The sequence below is a fragment of the Pezoporus occidentalis genome, unplaced genomic scaffold (genome assembly GCF_034315485.1).
Source record: "Pezoporus occidentalis ecotype Australia unplaced genomic scaffold, CSIRO_AGI_Poc_V1 ctg13, whole genome shotgun sequence".
Lineage (NCBI taxonomy): Eukaryota > Metazoa > Chordata > Aves > Psittaciformes > Psittacidae > Pezoporus > Pezoporus occidentalis.
The window spans coordinates 9,957,537-9,983,753 of record NW_026913103.1 but is presented as its reverse complement, the minus strand read 5'-3'; the positions used below and the strand labels follow the sequence as shown (position 1 = coordinate 9,983,753).

The 26,217-nt window shown below is 38.8% G+C and overlaps 1 protein-coding gene across 4 annotated transcripts in view; it reads left to right on the top strand.

The window, feature by feature from the left end:
• Positions 1 to 26,217, top strand: part of RNGTT (RNA guanylyltransferase and 5'-phosphatase) — a 184,795-nt gene that overhangs the window by 142,075 nt on the left and 16,503 nt on the right. For 2 of the 4 annotated variants that reach the window (XM_062608379.1, XM_062608376.1), the window contains one exon: positions 9,100 to 9,166. The exons of the other annotated variants lie outside the window; for them this stretch is intronic. In XM_062608379.1, coding sequence (XP_062464363.1) covers positions 9,100 to 9,166 — 67 coding nt within the window. The remainder of the gene's footprint in view (positions 1 to 9,099; positions 9,167 to 26,217) is intronic. 4 annotated transcript variants of the gene reach the window in all.

Genomic DNA, 26,217 nt, shown 5'->3' with positions numbered 1-26,217 from the left:
AGCCTCATTTTTCAGATAATTTATGGCCAGCCTGGCCAAATTGCTCATTACACTACAGGGAATAATATTCCGTTGGTGGTGGAATTGGCATGATTATTTAATGGTTGCTTTTTGTTTCTCCTTACTTTTCTTTTCTACTTTTTGTGGATAAGTTATATGTAAATGTAGTCAGAATGCTTCTTTATGTGATTTGCCTGTAAGGCAGAACGCGGACAAACATTAAAATATTATTAGTGCTAGACATAAACACAGCAAACAAAAGGAAGTGCTTTTGCAAACGTCTGATGTCAGGATTTTATTTATAAAGTGCAAGAATGTTTCTTGAAAAATCTCCCTGCCTCTAGGAAAACGTTCATTTAGAAACACCATCCACCCCAACCTCCCCCCAAAAAACCCACAACAGCCAAAAGTTGTTCAAAAATAATGGAAATTAAACCCTCCTAACTCAAAGTAAACCCAGATATTGGTCTGTTTGTTCTCTTTGGCCATGATCTACATCCGCTTAGAGACCATTACCTCACTTACGTTGGAACTTCATTTTGCAGTTTTGAGTTCTCTAAATGTAATTTTGGGGGTTTGGTATGTAACAGTGGTGACGTTATTCAGTGAAAGTACGTCTTTCAGGGATCAGTTACTTCCTAGATTGCCGCTATCAATACTCAGTGACAGACAGTGATTTACCAATGGGAGTGAGGTAGTTCCGTGAAGCCTTTCAAGTATTATGCATAGGAGCTTTTCCTCTGAAGGGCAATTAATACACAGCATTGATATTTTTGCTTGAGTTGCATGTGTTTCAGAAAGCATCATGCTTATTAATATGATTAATAATACACACTGTTGGAGTACTGTAGGGGGAAGGCTTGAGGGTGTTAAATTCAAGTCCGTAGTTTGTGCTGTCCACTGCATTTTTTTCCCCATGACTATTACTTAGAATACCATTTTCTGTTAATTGCCACCACCATTAACCTGGCTTGAGATATTCTCCAAATGCAGAATTAAATGAATGAAAAGGTTTTGCTTTATGTTTCTGTGGGGTTGTTTACTACAGAGACAAATTTAGCATTGTAAAATTGTTTACAGTCTCTTTTGTAACACTTGATTGTATCCCTTCCCAGCCTTCTTCCCCTCTTGAGTTCCAGTCTGGATTTTTTTTTTTTGCATCTTCACTGTGTAACCAGCTGTACATAGTATCTCTTCCAGTTCTTTCATAGCTTTCGTCATTTAGCGCAATAATTCGAGGAAGAATGTCCTAAATCAGATACAGAGTCTATTTGCCTACTCTTTACCATGATAATTATATTAGAATTGCTTATATTTGTCCATGAAAAAAGTTTTCTTGCATGACTGATGAGTAAAAAATTTTGTTAGAATTTTATCATAGCCTGAAAAAGTGGTTTGATAAATGCACTGCCGAAAGGAGAAGCCTTCTGTCTTGCCTGAGAAGCCCCTGCTTTCCTGTCGGCAGTATTTTGCATGCAAGGTTCACTACTGCTTCTGTGAACTGTCAAGTTCGTTGGCTCTTTATTTTTAAGAACAAAATGAAATCTATATTTCTGTGTCTTTTGTTGTCAGTTTAAATTCACGAGCTTGTCTGTGCACTGGTATTAGTGTTTTCCAGAATTTCACTGAATCCTTTTATATATTTTGGTATTTCTTAATACCAACTATAATAATTTTACTGTTACTCTTACATTGTTCTGTGAAATAAATTATGAAACAATTAATGATCTTCAAAAAAAAAAAGAATGTAGGAAGTCTGTTCTTTTGGCCCTAATGCCAATTTTTGTAATTATTCATGATTTTCTGGCTTTCTTCTTGCTTTTTATTTTTTAGTTTCATTTTCCTAGAAAATGCATAATTACAGTTGAAAAGCAATAGGGAATGATTATCATAAGCAGGAAGCAGAATACAATTGTAATGTCACTGTAGTAGAATCCAAGTTATGGTTCAAGAGATTACTTAAGAAACTGCTTCTCTTTCCATGATTAAGATATTGCAGCACAGTGCACAGTTTTCCCTCACAGTTTAAGTGAACATAGGATAAATACAGAATATTTATTGTATTCTTAAGAGCAAGTAAGCTGCATCATGTAAATATGGTGTCCTTTCTGCTGTCATGGTGCTTTAGTTGTGCTTATGTCATCATGTGAGTAATGACATACTGGGATTATTTCTTTACATAATGGAATACAAAATTTTAAAATTGATGTCTTAAAGTTACCTTTATCTTCAAAGTTATATGTGAAAACCATTCAAATAGTGTTTGAAAATACAGTTATTGAACTTTCAAAGGTGTTGCTGCTTTTCTTAGCGCTGTTGCTCATCTGTGTTTGTAACTTAAAATAGTAATTTCTGCCTAAAATGTGCAAATGCATCTGGAGCAATTTTTAGAGACAGTTAAAAGTACATATAGAGCATAACAGTGGAATGCTTTGTATATGCCAGTCACCCATAGGGTATATTTCTAAATGAAATGTAAAAGCATTCAGACCATAACTAAAATTAATCCCTATTGTATAGTTATTTTAAATATGGGAGTTCAAAATGTGAGTGTGGTCACAGGGATCCTCCTAAAATTTTATCAGTGTCCAATTTATACCTTAATCAGGTTGTATTCCCTTTTTGCCTTAATCAGCCAAAAATGGATATGCTGAGATGTTCTTAGCAATAAAGACAGAGATGTGCAGAAGGGTCAGTAGTCCCACTGAGTGTCAGGATTGTTTTTTCTTTTCCATTTTGCTTCACATCTATTCCAGCCTTCATAAAAGTCTTCCCAGGATTGAAATCTTTGCAAGAGCAACCCCTGTAAAGACTGCAAGTATCTGCTGCAGCATATGAAGGAAGAAGTTGTTAAGTCGGATACCAGCCCCTTTATAGTTACTTGCTGCTGCATCTGACTGTGAAATAGTTTATGCATCTTAATCCTGTAGTCTTGTCAGTGGAAGTAGAGACAGATAGTCATGGCTGCCAAGCTGAGTTTTGGAAGTTTCTGCACCCAAATACTTCTCTGGTAATGCAGTATGACAGTGTTGTTTTATTACATTCAACAAAGTTTTGGTGGCGGGCTGTAACACTTACCAAGCTCCTAAGAACACACACAGTGCTATCTAGAGTCAGGCTTTTTGATGGTTGCATGAGCGGGAATGAAAGAAACAAGCAGCAGTCAAGAATAAAATCAGCAATAAAGAATCTAGTGCCTTGATTTATGTGGAGTGATGAACTATTATTCAACCACAGTGAATTTCAAGTTAAATTTTAGGGTTGCCTAGTACAAATACTGCAAGATTCTGTTTGATAAATTGTCATCAGTGCTGGGTTGTTGTTTTTTTTTTTGTGTGGAAATTTAAGGGAGAGGTTACACGTCCTGTTTCATAGGGGTAGTGAATAACAGAAGCGTTGCTATAGGCAGCTCTGCATGGCTACCACTGCCTGTTCCATGGCAGCTTTCATCCTGAAAAAAGCAGACAACTCCAGCCAATATGCCTATTCATTGGTCATCGTTTCCTTTGGTGCATTCCACCTTTCCAATGCCAATTACCTGACCTCTTTTCAGCAATTCTACTGCACATATTGCATTTTTCACTCTGTACTCCCTGCTTTCCAGTCCTGCCTGACCTCTGTGCTGTTGGCTATAGCTGCAAGGCTCAGTCTGTGTTCCTGCACGATAAGCCACCAGTCTTGCAACAGAGCAAGCACAGGAGCTGCTGCCTCGCACAGGAGCATGTTACTGCGTTCAGCTAATCTGCAGTAACTTGCTCCTGTGAGAGGTGGCGGCTCCTGGCTCCAACCTGCTTCTTTATTTCTCTGCGTGCTTCTTTCTGGAAACTTCCTTCCGTAGTCTGCACAGCAGCACAAGGATCCTGGTAGTCTAGAGGGCAACTCTCAACTGTTTTGTGTATGAACGGGTCAAAAGTCACATTTTGCAGGTCCACAGTTTACATGGACCTGTTTGATAGCCTGAGCAGACTTTCAGGGCAGCCCTTGGAGTCTGAAGACGTTGGGGTTTGGAGTTCAGATCAAGCTGAAGTGGTATCCTCATAGTATACCTCCCAACAAGATACAGAGGAACTATTTGACCCCTACTTTCTGCCTTCAGACACACTGAGCTGTGCCTGAATTTTGGTTGAGAATATCTTGAAATACCTTCTTAACATCTGCACAGGCAGCTCTCAGTGAATAACCAAGAACAGCGTGAAGAAGAGGTGATAAAGCTTCTCCAAAATGTGTTGCCCACATAAAGTTCATAGCCAACAGTTGCTCTACTTCCCATTCCATGGCCGAAGGCTGTAGGAAGGGGGTGATGGTACTGGGAATGTCCCAACCCCCAGGCAAGGTCAGCTGTGCTCAGGGAAGGTGAGCTCTGTGGTAAATCACTGCTCCCATAGCCCTAATCCATTGATCTTCTCCAGCCCAGGGCTCTGCCCCAATGCTTTCCAACCTGGAAGGCTGCTTTGTCACTCCTTTATAGCTCTGTCATCCCTCCTGTGTTCCACATTCCCTGCTGTCTGACATTGGCACTTGCTCCAAGTTTCCTTTCACCCAAGCCCTTAACCCTGTCCTGTATTTATTTCCATTTACCCCCCTCACATCCCTTTGCCACCACATTGTTTTAGATCGCTGTGCCTGAGCAAAAAACTCTTTCCCAGCTGAAACCAGGACAATGCTTCTGTCAGTGCCTAGCTCCTGCAGCTTGGATTTTGAAAACACTAGGTATGTTTTACATCCCAGAAAAGGCTAAATCTAGGATTCTGAAGGCAGAAAAAAGGGAATTTAGTGGTAACTGTATGGGAGCACTTTCTTGGTTCTGGAAAGGCCTTTAAGACCTTGACATTATATTGGCAAAAGTCAGAAATGGTTTGTCCTGACACTTTGGTTTTTTTTTTTATGCTCTTTGTATGGAACGTAAGGATACAGCCCTAATAGGCACATTGGGCTAAAAGTGTGCTCGCTTGGGTGTGTAGGACAGGAGTGCAAGGAGTGTAATGTTATGTGTAGACAGCATATTCTAAAGAGCCACTGCTTCTTGGGGTGATGTTTCTTCTACTTACAGAAAAAAAATGGAAATTGTGTTCATAATATATTCCATAGAAGAGACTACAGATAGACTAAACAGTTACTATCCATAAACTAATATTAGTTGAGTCAACTCTGTATATTGCTACATATATTCAGGCAATAGTAAAGATATGTATTGAAGTGACAGTAGGCATTTGCATCTTTGATGATAGCTTCTTATAATTTTAAGGTAATTATTTAAATGTGAAATTCAGAGATGATAATTGCACTATGAAAGTGTCACCACTGTTTCATAGGCTGGTATTGATTTTGGCCAGTTACAGATGGTATCCAGTTCTTAGGTGTTGAGTGCCACTGATGGTGTTTTGAGAATAGAACCGTATAAATGTGAAATTAGGTAAGAAAGAGAAGAATGACATTTTAAAAGACAACACTGGCATAAGGAAACATAGAAGTGCTTATAACCAAAGCTGCCTACCAGGTCTTCAAAGGCAAAGGGTAATTAGTTGAGAACATTAGGAGAGAATATTTTTATCAATTTAGACGTGGTGAAGTTCATGTTATGAAGTTAAAAATGCAGCTTTCTGTTGTGATAAAGAAGAACTACAAGAACAACTGGTGAAGAGTACATCTTAATGGTAGTTAGAGATTATCATGATGCATTCCTATGGGTGAGATGGAGATTGGCACATGCTCCTCTTGCCCCTCACCTTGATTAGCACATGGTTTTTTTGGTACAGCCACTGGTGGCTGCCAGGGAGGGCAGTAACGCTACTGCAATAGCTTGGCCTATCCAGAGCCTCAGGAATGATTCTTGCCAGAGTCTGCTCATCTCTTCAGAGTCTTCAGTGTGATCTCAGCCTCTGAAATACAGAGATTATGGTGATATGAAAGACCCTGAAGTAAAAGAGTTTACACCAGTCATGACATTCATAATGGCTCATGCCACTTAAGGTGAAAAAACAGAGTATTTTGGGACATTATCCGACTGGGATGCTTTTTTAAACCTCATTGAGTGCTTAAATGGAAAACTGACTAGTTTTGCATGTTGCTGATATAATTTTGAACTTTAGAACTCATGAGGAATGTGAAAACGAGAGAAACAAATACTGCAACCTTTTATTTAAGCAACAGAGAGTTACAAATAACTTTCTATTCCCATAAAATTTCACTAACGTTGTACTGAATTAATGTTGTCTTTTTGAAGTGCCAGGAGAATACAAATAAAAAATTATAAGTAAAATACTTTTTCAGCCGAGGCAGTGAAAGGTGAATAAATAGTAATAGGCTTGTGCTGTGTCAATAGTAGTCTTGTTAAGGAAAGCAGTTACTGCAGTCCTTTTGCAGGTTTTGGGTGTACATCAGTGGTAGCAGGTTAAACTGTGCAAGACAGCTGTGTGGTCTTAAGGAACATCCAGTCCTAAGGTTCCCTAGATGTTCATTACTTCTAACTAAAGCCATCCTAAAGGCTCAAATTTTGGTGGCTCTACATTTCTGTTTGGTGAAGAGTAACCATTTGGGAATAATCACACTGTATGGCTTTTTTTTTTACCTCTCTTACTAGAAACAGGGCTAGTGGATTCTTTTTTTCTTCTGCCTTACAAAAATTATGTGCAGTGCTTTTAGAGAATACTTTTTTCTTTAAGGTGCCTCTCTCTGAAACATGAAGACATACCCTAAATCCTCTCTTGTAACCGTTTTTGCTAATGACTTTCTATGTGATTCTTTTCATTTAGAAAATGAAAACCTTAAATATTTTGCAAGCTTGCTTTGTAGTCCTAGAAGAAGGTTTGGTCAATTTTTCCAACTCCAGACACCTGAGTTCTGAATAAAATTGACTTATTGTGACTGAAAATAAGTTTAATACGCTTATCCTGACTTTTGTATACTGCAAACCATTACGAAATAGTACAGGTCTTCTTGACAAGAGTCCACTGCACTTGCTGGTCTGTACTGTGACTGCCCTGCTCTGAATCTGACTGGTCTCTCCTTCGAGTACTTCTCTCAATGCCCAGGAAATTTTTGTATAACCCTATCTAATTACTGAAGAATTTTTTGAAGACACTGTACAGCTGGACACTACTTCTTACGTAACTGTTTTATATATGTGAATGTTTCAACTTTGTCATTTTGCTGAGTTGTACTAATTCTCGCTGTTGGTGAATCAGTTTAAGGTCATATGCATCATATTGTTGTCAGAACTGGGAAGAATCAAAATGGTACTGAGTACCTGGTGTGGGGTCAGAATGATTTACTGCCGTCTAAGTTTCTGTTTTGTTTTGTTTTGTTTATGAAAAGAGGTGAGAAATGAGATGGAAATTACAGCTGGTTTCTATATAGAAAAAATGTGTAACTCAGTATGAATTAAAAGTGTATATGTATATATGATTAAAAACATAAGAAAGACACACCTCAGTGTCAGACTTAAGCAGAATGATGCTTACATTTCTACTTATTTCTGGTTGTTTAATTCATATGTGAGGCCTTATTATGAAAGGGAATGGGATGTAAAATTTAAGGAAAATATAGCAAGCACTTAATGGAAATCTGGAACTACTGAAGATTAGGATGGGTTTTTGTCGTGGTTTAAACCCAGTCAGGTAACTTGTTCACTCACTCCCAGTGAGTGGTGCCGAGCTGACAACAATCGAGGTCCGTGTCCCCCCCCCACCGGGGCTCTCCGCTTCCCCGCTCCCGGAGGAACGGGGAGGAGGATCGAAAGAGTGCAACTCCCATGGGTTGAGACAAGAACAGTCCAGCAGCCAATGTACACAAATCACCACCGCTACTATCAACTACAACAATGATAAGGGAAAATAACAAGGGAAGAGAATACGATACCACCGGCCAAGAAACGAGTCCCACCCGGATGCCCGTGTCCTTCCGGGTAACTCCCAGTCACCCCCCACCCCGGGCATGACGTGCTGTGGTATGGAATACCTCCCTGGCTAGCCTGGGTCAGGCGCCCCATCTCTGCTTCCTCACAGCTTCCCCTCCTCCCTGGCAGAGCATGAGCCTCACAAAGTCCTTGGTCAGGGTAAACATCACTTAGCAACAACCAAAAACATCCACTTCACCAACACTGTTCCCAGGCTGGAAGTCAAAACACAGCACTGCACCAGCTACCACGAAGGAGAAACATGACTGCTACTGCTGAACCCAGGACAGTTTTGAATGTCCCTTTTAATCAAAATAGAAGCTTTTTCAAGTTTTTGTCATGAGAAAGTTCTCATTATGGGATGCCCTTCAGCACAATGCTTTTGGAGCCCTTAAACTGGAGTGAATGACTGCTGTGCCTTTGCTTAGCATGAGGAATGTCCTGATGTCCAGTGTGAACAGCACTGTACTCTCCTACCCTTTTTGCTGTCCCATGGCGTTCTTGTCTGCCTGTTGGTAGCAGCAACACCCTAATGTTCCTGTGGGATTTAAAGTTTCTGTGCATAATTCAAACTAACTTTTTTCCAGAAGTACCAACAGCCATTTTGGGTCAATTTATCCCACTGTCCCTCTGGATTTTGGTGGTGTCTCAACGACTTTATAAACAGTTGAAGAGAACAGCAAGAACAAACTGCATCTGAGCCTTTTTCATTTAGGAAGCCATTAGACACTATTGCAGAGATTTTCTGTTATTTCTCTACTTGTAATGATGTCTTTTTTATGTTACTGTGCGTACTTTTATTTGCCCTAATCTGTTTTAACTCTTAGGCCTGCCGCTGTGAATGCATGTTTCCTAGTCTTTTCTCTTACTGTCCCTTTGTCTCTAATGGTCTCTAATAAATAGAAGAGGCACATTACCTGCCATTCTTCTGTGTTACTGAGTGACATCCATCACACAGAAGGCTGTGAAATAATTTTGTTGAAGAGCTGCTTGCACCATAAACACAAATTACTGGTGTGAATCCATCTTTAATGTGCATCTTCCCTTTTTTGTAGTAGTTCAAATAGAAGCTTGTAATCAGATTTGCAGAGGTAGCTCTTGCTGTGATAATGAGGCTTGTTACCTTGCTAGGATCCAGTAACCACTACTGGAAAAAACTTATGGTTATAAAATGATATCTTAAAAGATTTTTTTCATTTTTTTAGGCTACTCACGCAGAATGTTGGTCTTCTTTATGTTGGAAACTTTGACAGACCTTTTGCACAAATTAAGGTACGATTAATAAGCTGGGGGTATTTGGATATTTAAGTTATCTCACTTCTGTATGGTTTAACTCTTGATTTAGAGAACTTTGAGTTATCAATACAGCTTCAGGAAAAATAATAGGAAATAGTGCTGCTTTGGTGATGTTTGCCGTATTCTGGGTTTGCTTCTAGTTACGTCTGTGTACTTTAACTTGTCAAAGAGGTTTAGGTTTTCCTGTCATCTTTTGATTAATTTTGACTCTTGTTTAATTATCAGAAGGAAAATGTTCTCCCCCCCTTTTTTTTTCCTTAGGTTTCATTGTCAGAGGCATTTAAAAAAAAAAAAAACCCACCATTTTTAAAACTCTGTAATTCTTTAAGTGATCCTTGACAGGGAAGACACTGCAGTAAAAGGCACAGATTGTTTTCCCATTATTATTAGATTTATTATGAAAGACTCCTACAACTGGCAGAAAATAATTTGCCTTTTATGACTTACTGTTTCTTTTCCTTCAGTTGAACTATAATAGTTCCACATTTCTAATTGCCAGTTGCTAATCAGTTACTGTCATGTCACTTGCAAACAGAGATGTTTTACAAGAATATGTGGACTGATTTTGTTGAGTTTCATTGGGGTGGTTTTTTTAGGACAAAGAGAGGGAGGTATTAGCACATCAGTCATTACACTGGGATGTGGAAATATGGTATCTGTTTTAGAATGCTAAAATGTTCCCATGTCCCAGATGATACCTGTAATAATTACATATTCTGCACTCTTGGCAGCGTTGTTCCCTCCATCATGTGCACATGCTTGTGCCTCTCAGAATTCTAAAAGCCTAAGTTTTCTTTTACATCAAAATGAAAGTTGGTTTCTGAAACTGAGACATGCTCCTTTGCCATCCCTAATTGCATTACTAAAGAACAGTATTCCCAACTGGATTTAGCAAATACTTGCTTTTTATAGCTTAAGCCTTAGTGCTGTTTTAAAATCACTTTAAAATAACAGCTGCATGCTTTTCATCTTTTCCTCTTCCTTTTGGAACTCCCCAGTTCCTACATGTGTATTATTCAGTTTGGCTAATCATCAGACAATTTAAATGTTTCTTGACAGAAGTTTCATCACGAATAAGCTTGTATATATTTGGTGATAACTCTTCAGAATAGTGCTTGTTTAAAGGCTTTACAAAAGTTCTGTCACACTGTTCCTCCCTTCCAAATGAGGCCCCATTCCCACCTGCATCTGTCCCATCTGCTTCTAATAACAAGCAGCAAACAGAGGTTTTCCCTATTGCCGGGAAGAGTTTGTAGCTTCACTGGGTGAATTTGGGAGAGAAGAGGCATATACTGCGCTTGTTTTGAGTTTGCAGTCAGCAGGGGTACTATGGCCGTGGAGAGGCCCTTCTGCTCACAGGGTAGCGGTAAAGCAGACACCGTGCAAGATTAAACTTCAGGGCTGAGTATCACGTCATTAGCAAACACCTCAAGATAGCATGCAAAACCAGGATAAATACAAAGTATGCAGCCAGGTTCCTGCAAATTCACATGCAGGGGCTTCTCTGCTGGAAGTTGTAGCTGCATCCTGGTGCTTAATAGGCTTAGTTGGACCTGTCCCCCCTGAATGTGCCTAAGGGAGTTTCCGACATACAAAGCCATAGTGTCACAGTGAGTTAAGGTATTATTTTGTTTCTTTTAAACCTGTTGCCTAATAATTCAGCTTGGTTCGACCTAGGCCTAGTATCAGAAGAAATAGTGACCAGTTGTTCTATATTCCTGACTTTAGCTTCTCTTCCACATTACATCAGTCATGCATTTTCCAAGCGGCAAAAACTTAATGTATTTAACTGTTCCCTATATCCAACCATTCAGTACCTTTTTAAGGTAGGGAATGGCACAATATTCAAGATACGGGCACAACAGCATTTTCTGTTCTGTTTGCTGTTCTTACCTTATATATGGTACAGTGCTTGATAATTATCTGACATACATTTAATTTGAGTAGGTTAATATTAGACTTTCTAGTAATATATTGCTGGTGTAGTCTCATCCTAAATGTTGTGTTTGCCCCACAGAATAAGTAATGTGGATATTCAAAACAACTTTCAATTGCTACCTGGAAAAGACAAAGCTTATTATCTACTAAATTACTGTAGATTACATGGACACGTTCACAGAATCATAGAATCATAGAATCGTTAGGGTTGGAAAGGACCTTAAGATCATCTAGTTCCAACTCCCCTGCCGTGGGCAGGGACACCTTATGCTAAATCATATCACCCAAGGCCTCGTCCAACCTGGTCTTGAACACTGCCAGGGATGGAGCATTCACAGCCTCCCTGGGCAACCTATTCCAGTGCCTCACCACCCTAACAGGAAAGAATTTCCTCCTTATATCCAATCTAAACTTCCCCTGTTTAAGTTTGAACCTGTAACCCCTTGTCCTGTCACTACAGTCCCTAATGAAGAGACTCTCTCCAGCATCCCTATAGGCCCCCTTCAGATACTGGAAGGCTGCTATGAGGTCTCCACGCAGCCTTCTCTTCTGCAGGCTGAACAGCCCCAACTTCCTCAGCCTGTCTTCATACAGGAGGTGCTCCTGTCCCCTGATCATCCTTGTGGCCCTTCTCTGGACTTGTTCCAACAGTTCCATGTCCTTTGTATGTTGAGGACACCAGAACTGCACACAGTACTCCAGGTGAGGTCTCACAAGAGCAGAGTAGAGGGGCAGGATCACCTCCTTCGACCTGCTGGTCACGCTCCTTTTGATGCAGCCCAGGACACAGTTGGCTTTCTGGGCTGCAAGCGCACACTGCCTGCCCATGTTCGTTTTCTCATCAACCAACACCCCCAAGTCCTTCTCTGCAGGGCTGCTCTGAATCTCTTCTCTGCCCAACCTGTAGCTGTGCCTGGGATTGCTCCGACCCAGGTGTAGGACCTTGCACTTGGCATGGTTAAACTTCATGAGGTTGGCATCAGCCCACCTCACAAGTGTGTCAAGGTCCCTCTGGATGGCATTCCTTCCCTCCAGGGTATCAACCGAACCACACAGCTTGGTGTTGGTTGTTCAGATAATCTAGTTCTACAAGCTGTAATTTGCAAAACAGAACTTTTATTGTTGGAGCTATAGGTGCAGATATGTGGGCATATATTTGCGCACAGTTGCCTTGCTTTGTTTCTGATGCTAAAGATAATCCTAAAATGGTAAGTTTATTTGTTTCAGAGTCCTCTCTTCTGTGGCTTGTATTATTAGCTACAACAGGGAAATGGCATACAGTTCATAAAAAACAACCAGCTTTTTTAATTGAGGCTCCCATCTGATTGCATGGAGATTCCAGAAGGATGCTGGCTGTGTAACAGCAGAAGGAACTGGCATAGAGCGATGGGATCACATCTTAAGAGAGATCTTCAGCATCAAAAATATGGAGTAATAATTCACCTTGAGAGTTGGTGCTGTGAAAATAATTTTATGTACTCTGGAAATGTACAGTGGTCTTTTGTAACTTGACACAGGTTTCTTTCATTCTTCCCCCAGCAGTTCTTCAGGTCTTTCATTCATGGTTGCTAATGATTCTACCAGTTGAAAGACCTGTGAACCCCACACGCTAGATCATGGAATATATATAAGACGGAGTCTTTGTAACCTTTTAGTTCAGATATGCTTTTGCTCACTGTGTGATGGATTGGTCTCTCTCGTTGTATAAATTACCCACTCATGTTCATTTGCAAACATCCCAAGTGTTACGTATTCTATTGAGATATGGCATTTCTTCCCAAACGTGTGCATTAAGGAATGCCCAAACCACTACACTCCTCTGTCAGTGTAGATTTATTACTCAAAGTGAACCATTATTATACAGCAATTATTATACAGCAGCATCTTAGTGCATTTTCAGTTGGACAAATAGGAATGTTACCAGACCTTTGAAATATTCATAGTAAACATATAAACTGCCATGCTAGTACTCATAAACTCATGTTTCAATTTACGTGCATTTGCAAAACTGCAAAGAGGGAAACTCCTTATCACAGTATCACTTCCCAAAAGCAAACAAGCTTGATTTTCAAGAACTGTACAGGAGATAATTGCACCAGTGTCTTTGATGATGAAGACTGTAGATGGCAAGTCTGGGAAAAGAGTCTGAAATACTAACATCTCTTCTAGGAGGGTCTCGTATCAATTATTCATTAATATTTATATATATTAATATTTATAATGTTTCTAAGACATAGTTGAGCAGATAAGATTAACCAAAATTACCTGATCTTCCTCCTCCTGACTTGCTTTCGATTGTAGTGCTTGATAAATGTTTTATCTCTGTACTTCATTATACAAAAGAAATGTGAAGCTTTCACTCCTTAAGCTTTTGAATCCTGTGTCTGGTAGCAGATAGATGGGAAGAAATGGAAAAAAGAATGTTTTCCTAGAGGGATCTGCCTGGAACTCTTCCAATAATGTGCCAGTTCATAGATATTGCAAAATTTTTTATATTGCTACTTCGAACAGAGTTCACGATATAGAACTTTCAAGTTATTGCACAGTGTTTATGATTGCTCTTGTTCTAGGGTAATAGTGAGTTTCAGTAAGTTCAGTGGCTTATAAAAATGATGGTTATTTCAGCTAGCTGCTGAGAGTACTAAATTACTTAATGATTTGAAAGTCAAATTCACTGTGGCAATGAATTCTCATTTTATTTCCAGGAGATTGTTCTTTAAGGTTATATTGAAGGAATCAGTTTCATAGAGGGTAGTTCTTCTTAATAACTTTTTTATAGACTTATAGAATCATAGAATAGTTAGGGTTGGAAAGGACCTTAAGATCATCTAGTTCCAACCCCCCTGCCATGGGCAGGGACACCTCACACCAAACCACCTCACCCGAGGCTCTGTCCAACCTGGCCTTGAACACCACCAGGCATGAAGCATTCACAACTTCCTCGGGCAACCCATTCCAGTGCCTCACCACCCTAACAGGAAAGAACTTCTTCCTTATATCCAATCTAAACTTCCCCTGTTTAAGTTTTAACCCATTACCCCTTGTCCTGTCACTACAGTCCCTAATGAAGAGTCCCTCCCCAGCATCCCTGTAGGCCCCCTTCAGATACTGGAAGGCTGCTATGAGGTCTCCATGCAGCCTTCTCTTCTGCAGGCTGAACAGCCCCAACTTCCTCAGCCTGTCTTCATATGGGAGGTGCTCCAGTCCCCTGATCATCCTCGTGGTCCTCCTCTGGACTTGTTCCAACAGTTCCATGTCCTTTTTATGTTGAGGACACCAGAACTGCACACAATACTCCAGGTGAGGTCTCACAAGAGCAGAGTAGAGGGGCAGGATCACCTCCTTTGACCTGCTGGTCATGCTCCTTTTGATCCAGCTCAGGATACGGTTGGCTTTTTGGGCTAAAACTTTGTTTCTAAATGAAATTATTTGAAGTTACTGTTTAATTCTATTCTCTGTTGAATGGTGTTATAGAACAGTTTCACCATAAATGTTTACTTTTCTTATATTTTCTCATTTAAATAGCTATGTTAGTCTGGTAGTTACTGTCATATACTTCTGCATTTGTTCAAAGAACTCCAGAGCAATTCAGTGATTTGCAGTTTTCTTTAGATCTTAAGTGGTTGTATTTATTACATATCTCTTGGAAACTGAATGAAAATGAAAAAAGGTTTCTATGACAGTCTTGATCAGCAAGATGAAGTATTAACATCAGCTGGAATTAACTGGCAAAATTCCTTTAATCTATTTACATTAAATATTGTTAGTATTCTTTTACTAGCATGAAGCTATTAAAGGTGAAAATTGTCATAGGAATTTTGTATTTACTAGAAGAAAATAAATCCATCGTTCTGGCATATGTGATAGTCACTTGTTGGAAGGGTATGTTACAGGGTTAACATGTTGCGGAACAAGACTTCTACATAACATGTGACACGTTGTTTTTGAAAGACAGACTTGAGCAATGTAGATTAGAGCGAAAACTTAGCTACACTATATCCGGTAATTATAACTATAAAGAAAATGATCTTGCTTAATCAACTTGTTAGGACTGAAAGTTTTTGCAGTTCAGTTCCTGGTTGCTGCTGGGATTAGGGGAAAATGTTCAGTACACTCTGTCCTCCATTATTAATCAGTAATGAAGTTTCTGGCAGTCTTTACTATTGAGCTAATCACTAGTTTCATTTTGGGCTTTTAACACATTAAATTACCATTTAAATAAAGATTAATTGCTGCTATTTTATTTTTAGTATTTAAGAGTAGTTATTAAAAAGTTTCATAATAAATACTGCTTTGTTCCAAACAGAATTGTTCAATTTAATAGAACAGGAGGACAGTTATAGTGAAAAGAATACTTTGGAAATAGTGATGTGTTCTTAGCATTTTGTTTCTATGGCAGGAGCCCACTGGAAGGATTCTGAAAGCTTTAAGTTTGCTTCTGGGGAATTTGCTCCTGTAGTAACAGCTGTCTTGTCAAGGTCTAGCCAGAAATCAAGCTCTCTTCTCTAACCTGCAGCTCAGTAGCCATTATCTGGGATTTTATTAAACTTGAGAACAGCATTGCTGATCGCTGAGGCAGCTAAATGTACCGCCTACACTCCAGGAATGGAGTTTGGTTCTAAGCTATTCTTTCCCAAACTGCCTCATTCTCCCTTGGCAATACACTTTTAACGTGATAAAACATAGTGGAGTTCCGTCAGAGAGAGGCCTTGCAGCAGATAATCTCCCCAGAATAATTTCTCTGATTTTATCACATTAAAGCCAGTAGACCCTCCAGATACAAATCCATTCACCTTTACTTTAAGATCCACAGGCAGCTTATCAGCGCCCGAGAGAATTTACTGTAATGTTCCCAAGAGCTGAAACATCTTCAGCACGGCTGCTTTACCTTTATCCAGACACAGAAGCTGGACTGATGTCTGGGAACCAGGCTAGACCTTATTTCTGACTCCTTCAGCAATATCCACCATCTGTAGAAGATTACTGAAGTGATTTGCCACAATTTACTTCTTTTTCTGAAAGAAGAGGGAAAAGGAATGTATTGTTGAACTTGCTGCTTTCAAGAGCTTATTTTTAAGCTAGTATAAACTGCAGATTTCTTGACTGAAGCTGGCATGTTTTTCTTCCCTGTACAACAGTGACCTCTACAACAGTTTGTGATCTCAAAGCCAGGTGGACTGCCACTATCTAGTCACAGAGGTCAGATACAGAGAAACTTGTTAGGGTTCAGTTCTTCAGAGTACTCCGAATTTAGTAGGGGAGTGAGTTCAACTTTCACCATACACTTAGCTGCTGTTCTGACAGAGCTCCGCAACAACATGGTCTAGCAAAATACATGTATAGGTTTTACCTCTCTGCCTGATGACAGCCAGTAAGAGTATGTTGGTGCCCTAGTTATTTGATGCTTTGCTTACTGGGCATATAGACAGAGGGTTTTGCATTTACTACCACAGCAGAAAAGGGTTTCTCGTTTATCACAGTAAAGTCATAATCTGAGTCTTGTTTCTGTTGCCTACCTCCGCTTCTTGCTATTTGGTGCTGTTAGTGTATTTTATGTGTTGTGAAACGCCATAGTATAAAACATAAGAATATCATGGCTTCAGCTTGAAGAAGATGACAAATACAGCCCTATAGTCTCTGGAGTGAGATGTTCCTGAGGAAGAAAATACAGATTCATCTGTAGGTGTTTGATTCTGGTTGTTCATGTTGAAGACAAACGACTTCAAACTGAAAGAAAACCACTGGGTTCAGCAGAGGCCTGTCAAATTAAAGATAAATAGTGCTACCTTGCTCGGTTAGCTGTGCAAGATAGTGTCAGAAGGATTATTTCATCTTCATATTAGCAGAGTTAACATGGGTGGTGAGGGGAAGGAGAAGATTATTTTAAACTAGGAAAGTAATGATAGGAGAAGAAATGGGTTATGCTGGATAGAAATAGGGTTTTTTTCTGAAAGCAGAAGAACATTTTTGAGAGCTACAGATCTGGATCCAACTTCCACTAGGAATAAACACCTTTACAGTGTTGAGAAAGAATGTGATAATTATATGATTTGATGACTGTGAAAGAAGAATATAAACTCAGATAATCTGAGTCCCTGCGTTTCATTAAACGCAGTCACTCTGAATTAAAACACACAAACCGAGAATAAAGCTGAATAATATTCTACCTCTTCTGAAGCTCAAACTATATCTTTAGGATAAAATAATCAACATTAATAATATCTATTTATTCTCATTAACAGTCTCTGAACAGAACTGGTGTGTGTCTCTAATGTTATAAAGAGTTTTGTGGGATGTTACAGCAGGATTTTCATATCCTCTTGCTAGCTGTAGAAGCTGCAGTGGGCATTGTTGGAATTGCTTGTATTGGGCTGTTGAGAGAAGCTTCATAAGGAAGCTTTCCTTCCTCTTCCTTATTCTGTTTGTCTTTTGTGGAAACCTCCTGTATTTGTGTGTCATGCGGAAGTCAACACATGGAAAGTTTTAGCCCCAACACTTAAAAAGTGGGGCTTATTTGCTAGATACTATTTCAAAATAAATTTCTCAGTGGAGTGGAATTTAAGCCTTGTTCCTGATGTTTATTGTTACAAGATGATGATGTTCAGTCTTCTCATGGGAAGTCATACAGTACTGAGATAATGCCTTCTGGTGCCTGAACTTGTCCTCGTTTGCCGCTCATTGCTTTCTGCTGTACTGATTTCACATAAAGGACTGATTGAAATTCAGACATCTTAGTTTTTATCTTCAGGGTGCTTGCATGGTCTGGGATATATGAAAAGTTACCTGGCGTAGGGCTATGAGCTGCGTTTGCCTTCCTCAGGAATGCAGGAAGGTTTTACATTAAAAATAAAGTTAATTCTCAGCAGTGACAGGGTTTTCAGAAAGGAAGCCTAGGACTTGAAGTGAACCTGAGGGAACATGGAGTAGTTAAGCATCTCACAATCTTCAGTCCCAAGTTCAAGGTGTCTCACTTTGACTTTGTGTCCTAAACAATAATCTGAAAGTGTTCAAAATTCCGAGTTTGTGACAACAGTAATAGAAACTGCGAGGTAAAAAATTGCCCTACCCACACAGTTTGTATCTTGTAAAGAAGATGAGGGAGGTGCTAGAGAGAATTCACTGAACAAACTGCAAGTTAGAAAATGATGTAAGGTGCTAGCAAGAAATCACCCACTGCTCATTCCTAAATTACCTCTTTGTTAAAGGCAGCAAATTCAGTTCATTTTGAAACTAGGATACTTTTGAAACATTACTTTGAGAATTAATTAGGGAAGAAAGTTCATACAGCTTAATTCTTTATCCCTTGACTTCATTTCTCTTCATCTTGGTATTCTTTGCTGCAGCTTGTCTCAAAAGCAATTGCTGACTCTTTAAGGCTAAGGAGTCCTGACTGCCTGTGTGTTTGTATAGTCCCTCAGTCCTGTCTGGGAATGCTAGACACCAGTAGTATAAATTAATAGTAAGATATGTTATGTGTGTGTTTATATTGCAGAAAATGCCAGCATACATTGGGCATATTTACTCTCCACAGACACATTGACAAGAAAAAAACACTAAAAAAGAAAAATAATTAAAAATAATCTAGCACTGAAACTGGTGATGTAAACAGAAGTGTAACTGGTAGAAAATCTGTGTGAGCACTGCAAAACCGCAGCAGTGATTTTGTATGCTGACACAATTGCTGCCCCTAAAGGGACATAACGTTAATGAGCTGTAATTTATAAATTTGCTCTGTTCTGGTGATCAGTCCCCGTTTTGCTTTTTGCCATGATTATGCCTATGAATTCAGTTTAAAAATTTGTTCTTTGTAAAGCACGTGGTGTTCCATAGAAGTCAACAGAATTAGGAAGATTACCTCTGCAGTTTTCTGTTTTGCTGCCAATAAGATAGAATAATTGGTGCTTGGTTTTAGACTATGAATTGGGGGGGGGAAGAGCAGCAGGAGAGCAGCTTTTGTTATTTCAGCTTCTAGTAGGTTTTTGTGAAAATCAATCCAAGTTTGTTCTTGCCTAGGCATAAGGTAAATTAAGCCTTCTGGAAAGGTTAAAATAATAGCTAATTGGTTGTACAACTTAATTTATCAGGGGGTTAGGTTTGGGGTTGAGGTTTTTTTTGTTGTTTTTTTTTTTCTTTTTTTTTTTAAAGTTAGTTTTCTATTTACTTCTGTGTTAACTGCTTAAGAAGAAAAATATCTGCAAAAGCTTTAATGGGTATTATAAAAATGAACAGATTTCATTTTTTAAGCCTTCCATTTCCTGGGTTTTGGAATACAAATACATCCTACCAATGGAACCTCAGTATGATAATACCTTATTTATCAAAAAGCTTAGAAAAACAAGTGCTGGCAAAGGAACTTTGTGAAGTCCAAGAGAAACAAATGCAGGGTTGTACATCAGGGACTGAGCAAGCTGTGTGGTATATGTTGAGAATAAAGAGTCTTTGGCTTAAACTGAAAATTGGTGCGCGTAACTGGTACTGAGAGAAACTGCTGTTCTCAGGAGTGTCTCTAAAACTCAAGACGTTTACAGATTATTCAGAGCCATGCAACTATTTTTTAAGAGAATGGTAGCAAAGAAGAAAAGAAATTGGAAATGGCAGCACTGGCTAGATCAGTAGCAGAGGTCATGAGTAAAAGGCTGGAAGAAGAGCACCCAGTGGGTAGCTGTTGGTAAATATCATGAGGAGGCTTTGTAAATGCATGAGATGGGGTGTAACTGTTGTGCATAATGGGCATTAGTAGGGGAAGATGAGTGCATGACAGCATATAACATGGGACTGTAGAAACAGAACTTGAGTGTATGCTGGGAAGACATGGTCACGCTATCTAACATTCATACCTTCCCTTCTCCTCCAGTCTTGCGTGTGGCCCCTTTTCCAGCAGCAGTTCTGACCTTCAGTGACTCTTAGGAAAAGCCCTCAAAATTAATCTCTAAGACCATTCATGTTTTTTTCTTCAGTTCATATGGTTGGAGTACTTTAGTCATAAGACCTATGAAATTAAGCCAGCCAGTGATTTTTATTTTTTTTTTTTAATTGTGTCAGGGATGGTTGATTTGGAGTTTCCTGCTTCATTTCATTTGGTAAATAATGAGATTTGAAACCAGCAGTAGCTACTATATGTGCCATCAGACTTTAGTTTTGATTATTTCCTTTTTTTTTGTCTCAGCATCTTTCTTCTTTAAGTCATTTGCTTTCTTGCCTTCCTGGTAATTTTCCAAATATTTACCGTTGTCCCCCTACAGATACTGTTCTGGGAAGTATAGTCATACAGAAAACTGGATTTTCGAAGCGGTAAGCAGGTTGTGCTTACAGTAAATTTCCTATGCCCAGTGACATGAAAACATACAATGATAAATGTGAGCATTAGGACATGCAGATTATGTCTCATTAGAATAACACATTAATAGATTTATTTTTCATATTGAAGAGATGGCAAGACAAAAGGGTTAAGCTGTGTCTCTGAACCATAAAGTTATTGCTCACTGCCTAAAAATTGCTGATAAAGATACTAGGAGTGAGAGATTTGGTTTAGCAATAAATGAGCACAGATACTGCAGATATTTCTCATCTGCATTGCATTGAGCCTTCACTTTTGTCACGGTGGAATAACTGCCAGATTGCTCGTGTTGTACTGCAAGTTGTGTTTTGCCATTGTCCTTGTCCTCTTTGTCACATTGTTCTCTCCCAGGCTTAAGTGTTTGAGAGTTCTGGCTCCAGCACATGGGTGATTTGGGGTTGGCACCATCTTTTATTTTGCTTTCTTATGTTTTACAAAAATCATCTTGCTGAAGAGGATGATTTGTCCATGATGATTTTAAGCTCTTGAACATGGTAATTTGTTGCTGCAGCTGTTCCTGCATTGTCAAACCTGGGTTTGGGTGTGCCTCTGCACATAGAGAGTATAATTTATTCTGTGTAATTGAGGATACCTTGATTACAACAGCTGTTTATGGGGCCAGCTCCTGAGCTTGCCTGAGTTGCAGCAGGGACTGGTTTTCCTTTGATGTAGACATCCCCACGCTTAGTTTCCATAAATGCAATTGCATTTGCATTTTCTTTTGACTAGAATACAATACTCCAACAGCATGGTGGTGTGCTCAAGCTTCTCAGAGTTTTAGGCAATTTGGGAAACTCATAGATAATTGTTTTGTCAGAGAAAGTAGTGTCCTAAATTTGTGTGTCTTCATTGTTTCCTTCGGAAATTATTCTTTTCATGTCATATTTGTTATTATAATTGTTCTTTATTAATATGTTCTGATTTTTAAAATAAATTCATCTTTTCTTTCTGCATTAGAGGCTTTTTTTTTGCTGGTACTGTAGGCAAGTGAAATAAAGGCAGTGGAATGAATAACAGCCAAAGTGAAAAAATAGATATGAAAAATAGTTTCTAAATAAAGGTATAAAAGCCAGACCCTGTGAGAAATTTATTCTAATTGAATTAAACAACAAAAGGTATTTGAGCAAAGTCTTTTAGGTCTTCTTTTAAACACTTCTTAATTGTTTATTGTTTTAAAGTATCATGAGAACATTGACCAAGATCAGGCTTGAGGGGGGGATGAGAAAGCACATTGTTGTAAACGGTTGATAGGCAGAGTATATCTAAATTTGTTAAGCTTTTTAGAGGTGAGTTATTTTGAGTCTAAACTGAACAAATGAGGTTGAACTTGATAAATGAGCTTGAACTTGTAGTACCATTGTGAAATGCAGATGATAATGTCTTTAAAATAAATTACTCATGAATAAATCAAGATGTTGAAGTTGCAAAGGGTGAAAGATGGTATAACGGGGAAATTCTTTGACTAGGAAATTGTTTCTGAGACCTTTCTTTATATAAAATGCATAGTGAACATCATGAATGAGAAATATTTTAAATGTCAGATACTGGTAAGATTGCATGGCAGAAATCATATTGAGAGGTACTGTGCTGGTTTAGGACTAGTAAAAGGCAAATGCAGATTAAATTTAGATAAATGGAAAAGAATAGGCCTGTAAACAATGACACAGAAGCTAGAAGAAATATCAAATGAGATAATTATGCAGGATGTCAGCTTACAAAGGAAAAAGGGTTGTGGATAATATCCTGTCTAATTATCATACCTGTAAAGGAGGATAGCCACTGTATACCCCACAGGCTTCCTCTGTTCCCGCTGTACAAATAGTGGAAACCAGTTGAATCCAAGGGTGAGCCTAGGAACCTCCAAGGAAAGCGCCTGACAGTTGCCTTTCTGGGTCTTTTAAATTGCTTTCTAGAGGTGCCAGCCTTTCACAGTTGATTTCATGCCAAAACTAGCTCCTAAATTTTAAGTACTTAAAGTAATCTTCCAAATACTTGTCTTGCCTGTCTCTCTGCACTTCCCAATTATGAGAGTAAAGGCTGGGTAAAACCAAATTCTTATTGTACAGCTGTTTTAACTGCAAGTGAGCATTTCCAGTATAATATTCCCCACAGACAACTGCTGTGGCTTAAATGTCACTTCAGCTACTGCTAATAGATTTTCGGAGATCTATTTTTTTTCACCATTTCTATCCTCAAATATAATCTGTAAAACCAAATAAATCCTTAAGCTCTGTTAGACTTCTGATGAGAGAGTTGGTGACTCTTACAGAAGGTTAGCAAATGAGGAAGGTGGAATTAAATTAATATTGTACCCATGAAAGGCTGGCTTGTAGGCAAAAAGGTGAGATTCTGTACTAGTAAAAATAGAAGGATGCTTACATCCTACACAAAGAAATGATAAATAGCACCTGTACACTTTTATACGTAGAAAGCAGTAAACCTAGGGGAAAATGAAGCTGTACATAGACAGTAAATCAGGTAAGATAATTTATTTCTGCATTCTTAATTCCTTCCTTTATTTGTATGATTTACATAAATAATTTTTTTCATCAAATTTACTTTCACAGTTTTCATTGTAAGGGTCACATACACCTGTGCTTGGCAGTATATCAGAATGATTTTATTTGTAGAATTTCACATTTCAGTGAGAAACATATACTAGTACTCAGTTGAATAATGGTGATGCAGAATCTTGTTATATGTAGTCAACAAAACCATTATTTATTTACTTTTTGTTTGACAGTAGTTAAACCACTGTGGTTTTATCTTTCTAGCATAAAGTGAGAATAAAAGTGAAGAACAAGAAAGCTTGGTTGGTGCTATTGTATTTCAGCAAATTGAAGCTTTCAAAATGGGTCTTCCACTTCTCTCCAAAGGAAAGAAGGTTGATTATAGAAAAAATAGCATGTTATGTTTGGGAAAAATAGTATAGGAAGATCTGAAAAGGAAAGATCAGAGATGTGGCAGCATTGTTAGAACCATTGTGCTGACACTTTATTTGTATTGCTGAGAACTGTAGATGTTTTCATTTACTGGGGAGAAAACTGTAAATATGCCATATTGCTTTTTATGTTACCAATGTCAGTGAGTTACTGTTTAATTGGTATCCAGTAAAATCTCTGTCAGTGACTTTACAACCAAATGCTATAATGAAATGTCACTTCTACTCAGAAAAATGTTACTTTCCCTTGATTAGCTGAAGTACTAAATCCGTTTCGGTAAATGAATCTATTGATTTTAGCTTAATGTGCTGTAATAAAAAATATTTGAGTATGTTCTCAGTTGGTAGATTCATGAGATGTCATGCTGGATTCTGTTCAGGCATGGAGGTGTGATTTTTATCTCTTTTTCATGCGTAAAGCAGAGGAGTCAGTGTTGGTACAGAAGGGAATTAGAGACCTGAGTTCTGCTGGAGGACAGCTCTCTCGCTTAAGCTCTGTAGCAGTCATCCACGGGCTTCTTTTGCTGGGTCAGCAAGACCCTGACAGTGCTCTAAGGAGGAGGTAATGAGACTATAGCAAATAGTTCTGTAAGGCGTCTTGATCCAGCTGCTCAGTCTGCTAGGACTCGGGCAGTCTTCCAGAGAAGGTTAATACCAACCGTGGACCGCACTGCTTTGGGAGCTGCCCACTGCTCATGTATTAATGCTGCAACACACAAGAAATAAAATGCCCGATTAGGGTCATATGTTAACCTACCCAGTTGTAATTCAATAGCAATGCACCCAAGTGCAGCCCAGCTTCTGCTTCGTTTCATTAGTGGGTCATGGTTAGACACACTTGATTGCTGACCATTGCAGGAGCAGATTAACTAAATGTTGTGGCTTTGTTTTTGTTTTTTTTTTGTACAGACCTGTGTGTAATGTAGGGAAGGGGCTGGCCTATGGCAGAAGTCATGTAAAGGAATATGCAAAAGCAGAATTAGAGACAAAATTGGTTTTGTTCTTTTACACAATAATGCAAGGCACATTTACTGAATTTTCCTGCCTTGTCACATTCTCTTTCCACCTGTTACACTTTGAATGCCATTAATGTATGGAAAGAGGTATCAGAGTAATTTAACTTCAATAGAAGGAAAACAAAGGAAATCTCTGAATAATTTAGAAGGATGTTTATAGGTAAGCAAGTCCGAGGTTTTGGATTTACAGTATTGAAGCTAATGCTAAAACAAACAGAGCCTGAGTTACTTAATAACTAACTTGTTAATATTTCATTCACAGCTATAAGGAAAAAATCTGTAATTAGTGCTAATAGTTATAGCAGGAAACTATAAACCAAGGCTTTCTGTTTCAGCTCATGGATTCAGTTCACTATGGGCACTCTTGCCTGACAGATCAACTCCATTTTACCTTGGGCTTTTCAGTACATAGAACTCTTTTATCTAAGCAAACTAATTAAATTAAGTTGGCTTCATGTATAAAAATACACATTGAGATTATTGGGCACCAGGTTGTAGAATCGCTATTGCCATTACCTCTTTTTTCCTTGTTTTTTCTTTTCTTATTTCTTTCCAGCGCTACCTATTCTTCTAGAGAAAAGCCTTTAAGAATTTATTTTTTTTTTCCCCTGGCTTCAATTGTTGGTGACATTGGCTGGCTCTAGAATGGTAACATTTATGATGTTACTTGCAATGCTGTTACATCATGTAGAAAGCAAACCAAATGTTTTCAGATGTATTTGTTAGAGAATCAATGCTGCTTCAGTCCTTGGCTTCTGGAAGGGGAGGAAGGCTGCGCAAACACAACTGTAGCACTTGAGCAGAGTGCTCAAATTAGGCTCTGGATTTTGGAGAATCTAAGAATTGGCCTAAGTAGGGGTCTTTGCAGGTCACAGTTTATGACAAGGGATTTTTTGAGATTTGAGAGGTCATCTGGCTAGAAAACTCAAGAGACTTCCTGGCTTTGCTTGCCTTAGCTCTTGCAGGCTAACTGGGTGGAGTCATTTTGTTAAATAAGAATAAAGACTAAATATTTTTGCTTGTTTGTGGTGTTATTGATCTACATTACAATAACAAAGTGTGTGAGCAAAGCCATGCAAAGTGGGCTTATACACAGTGAGCTTTTCTAGATTTCCTGTCTTGCAAGGCTTGGGCAGGACCAGCTATCAAGCCATAAATTATCTCCTCTTGTCAGCATTCACCTTTCAAAGATGTAATCCTATTTAGTTAGTAGTAAACCAGAAACTTGAATAAAGTCTTCATTGATTTGTATAAAAACACTGCTTCCCAAAGAAAGATGTTCATAGATTTCTCAGGCCACATCTGACAAAACGCATAAAATCCTTTGAAGCCAGTTGTGACTCTTCCAAGTCCATTAATATTGTCCATTCCTTTTCGTTGTGATTCCTTTAGTCTACCACCCCACTCCACACCCATTACCATGGTGTCCTAGGAAATCTGGCTTCCTAACGCCTCAGATTCATTAATAACAAGGAATGGCAAAGAAAGAGGGGCTTGCAGTGAAAGGTAAAGCAGTTAGAACCCCTCTATAGCCTCATTTACTGACAAGTTTGTGCCATTGATAGATTAGCCCTTGTTTACCTTTCTTTCAGAGGACTGACCTCATCAGCTGGCAGGCACCATAAAACCATCTGCAGTGTTTGAGCCGTGATCGACTTCCATATCTAGCCTCTTCCATTCTGTAACCCCGCAATGATCGAGAAGACCTACATGCTTAGATTTTAGATTATAGGTCAGATTATACAGAATGTCTTTAATTTTGAAGAAGGAGGAAAAAAGATTTCCGTGATTTAAG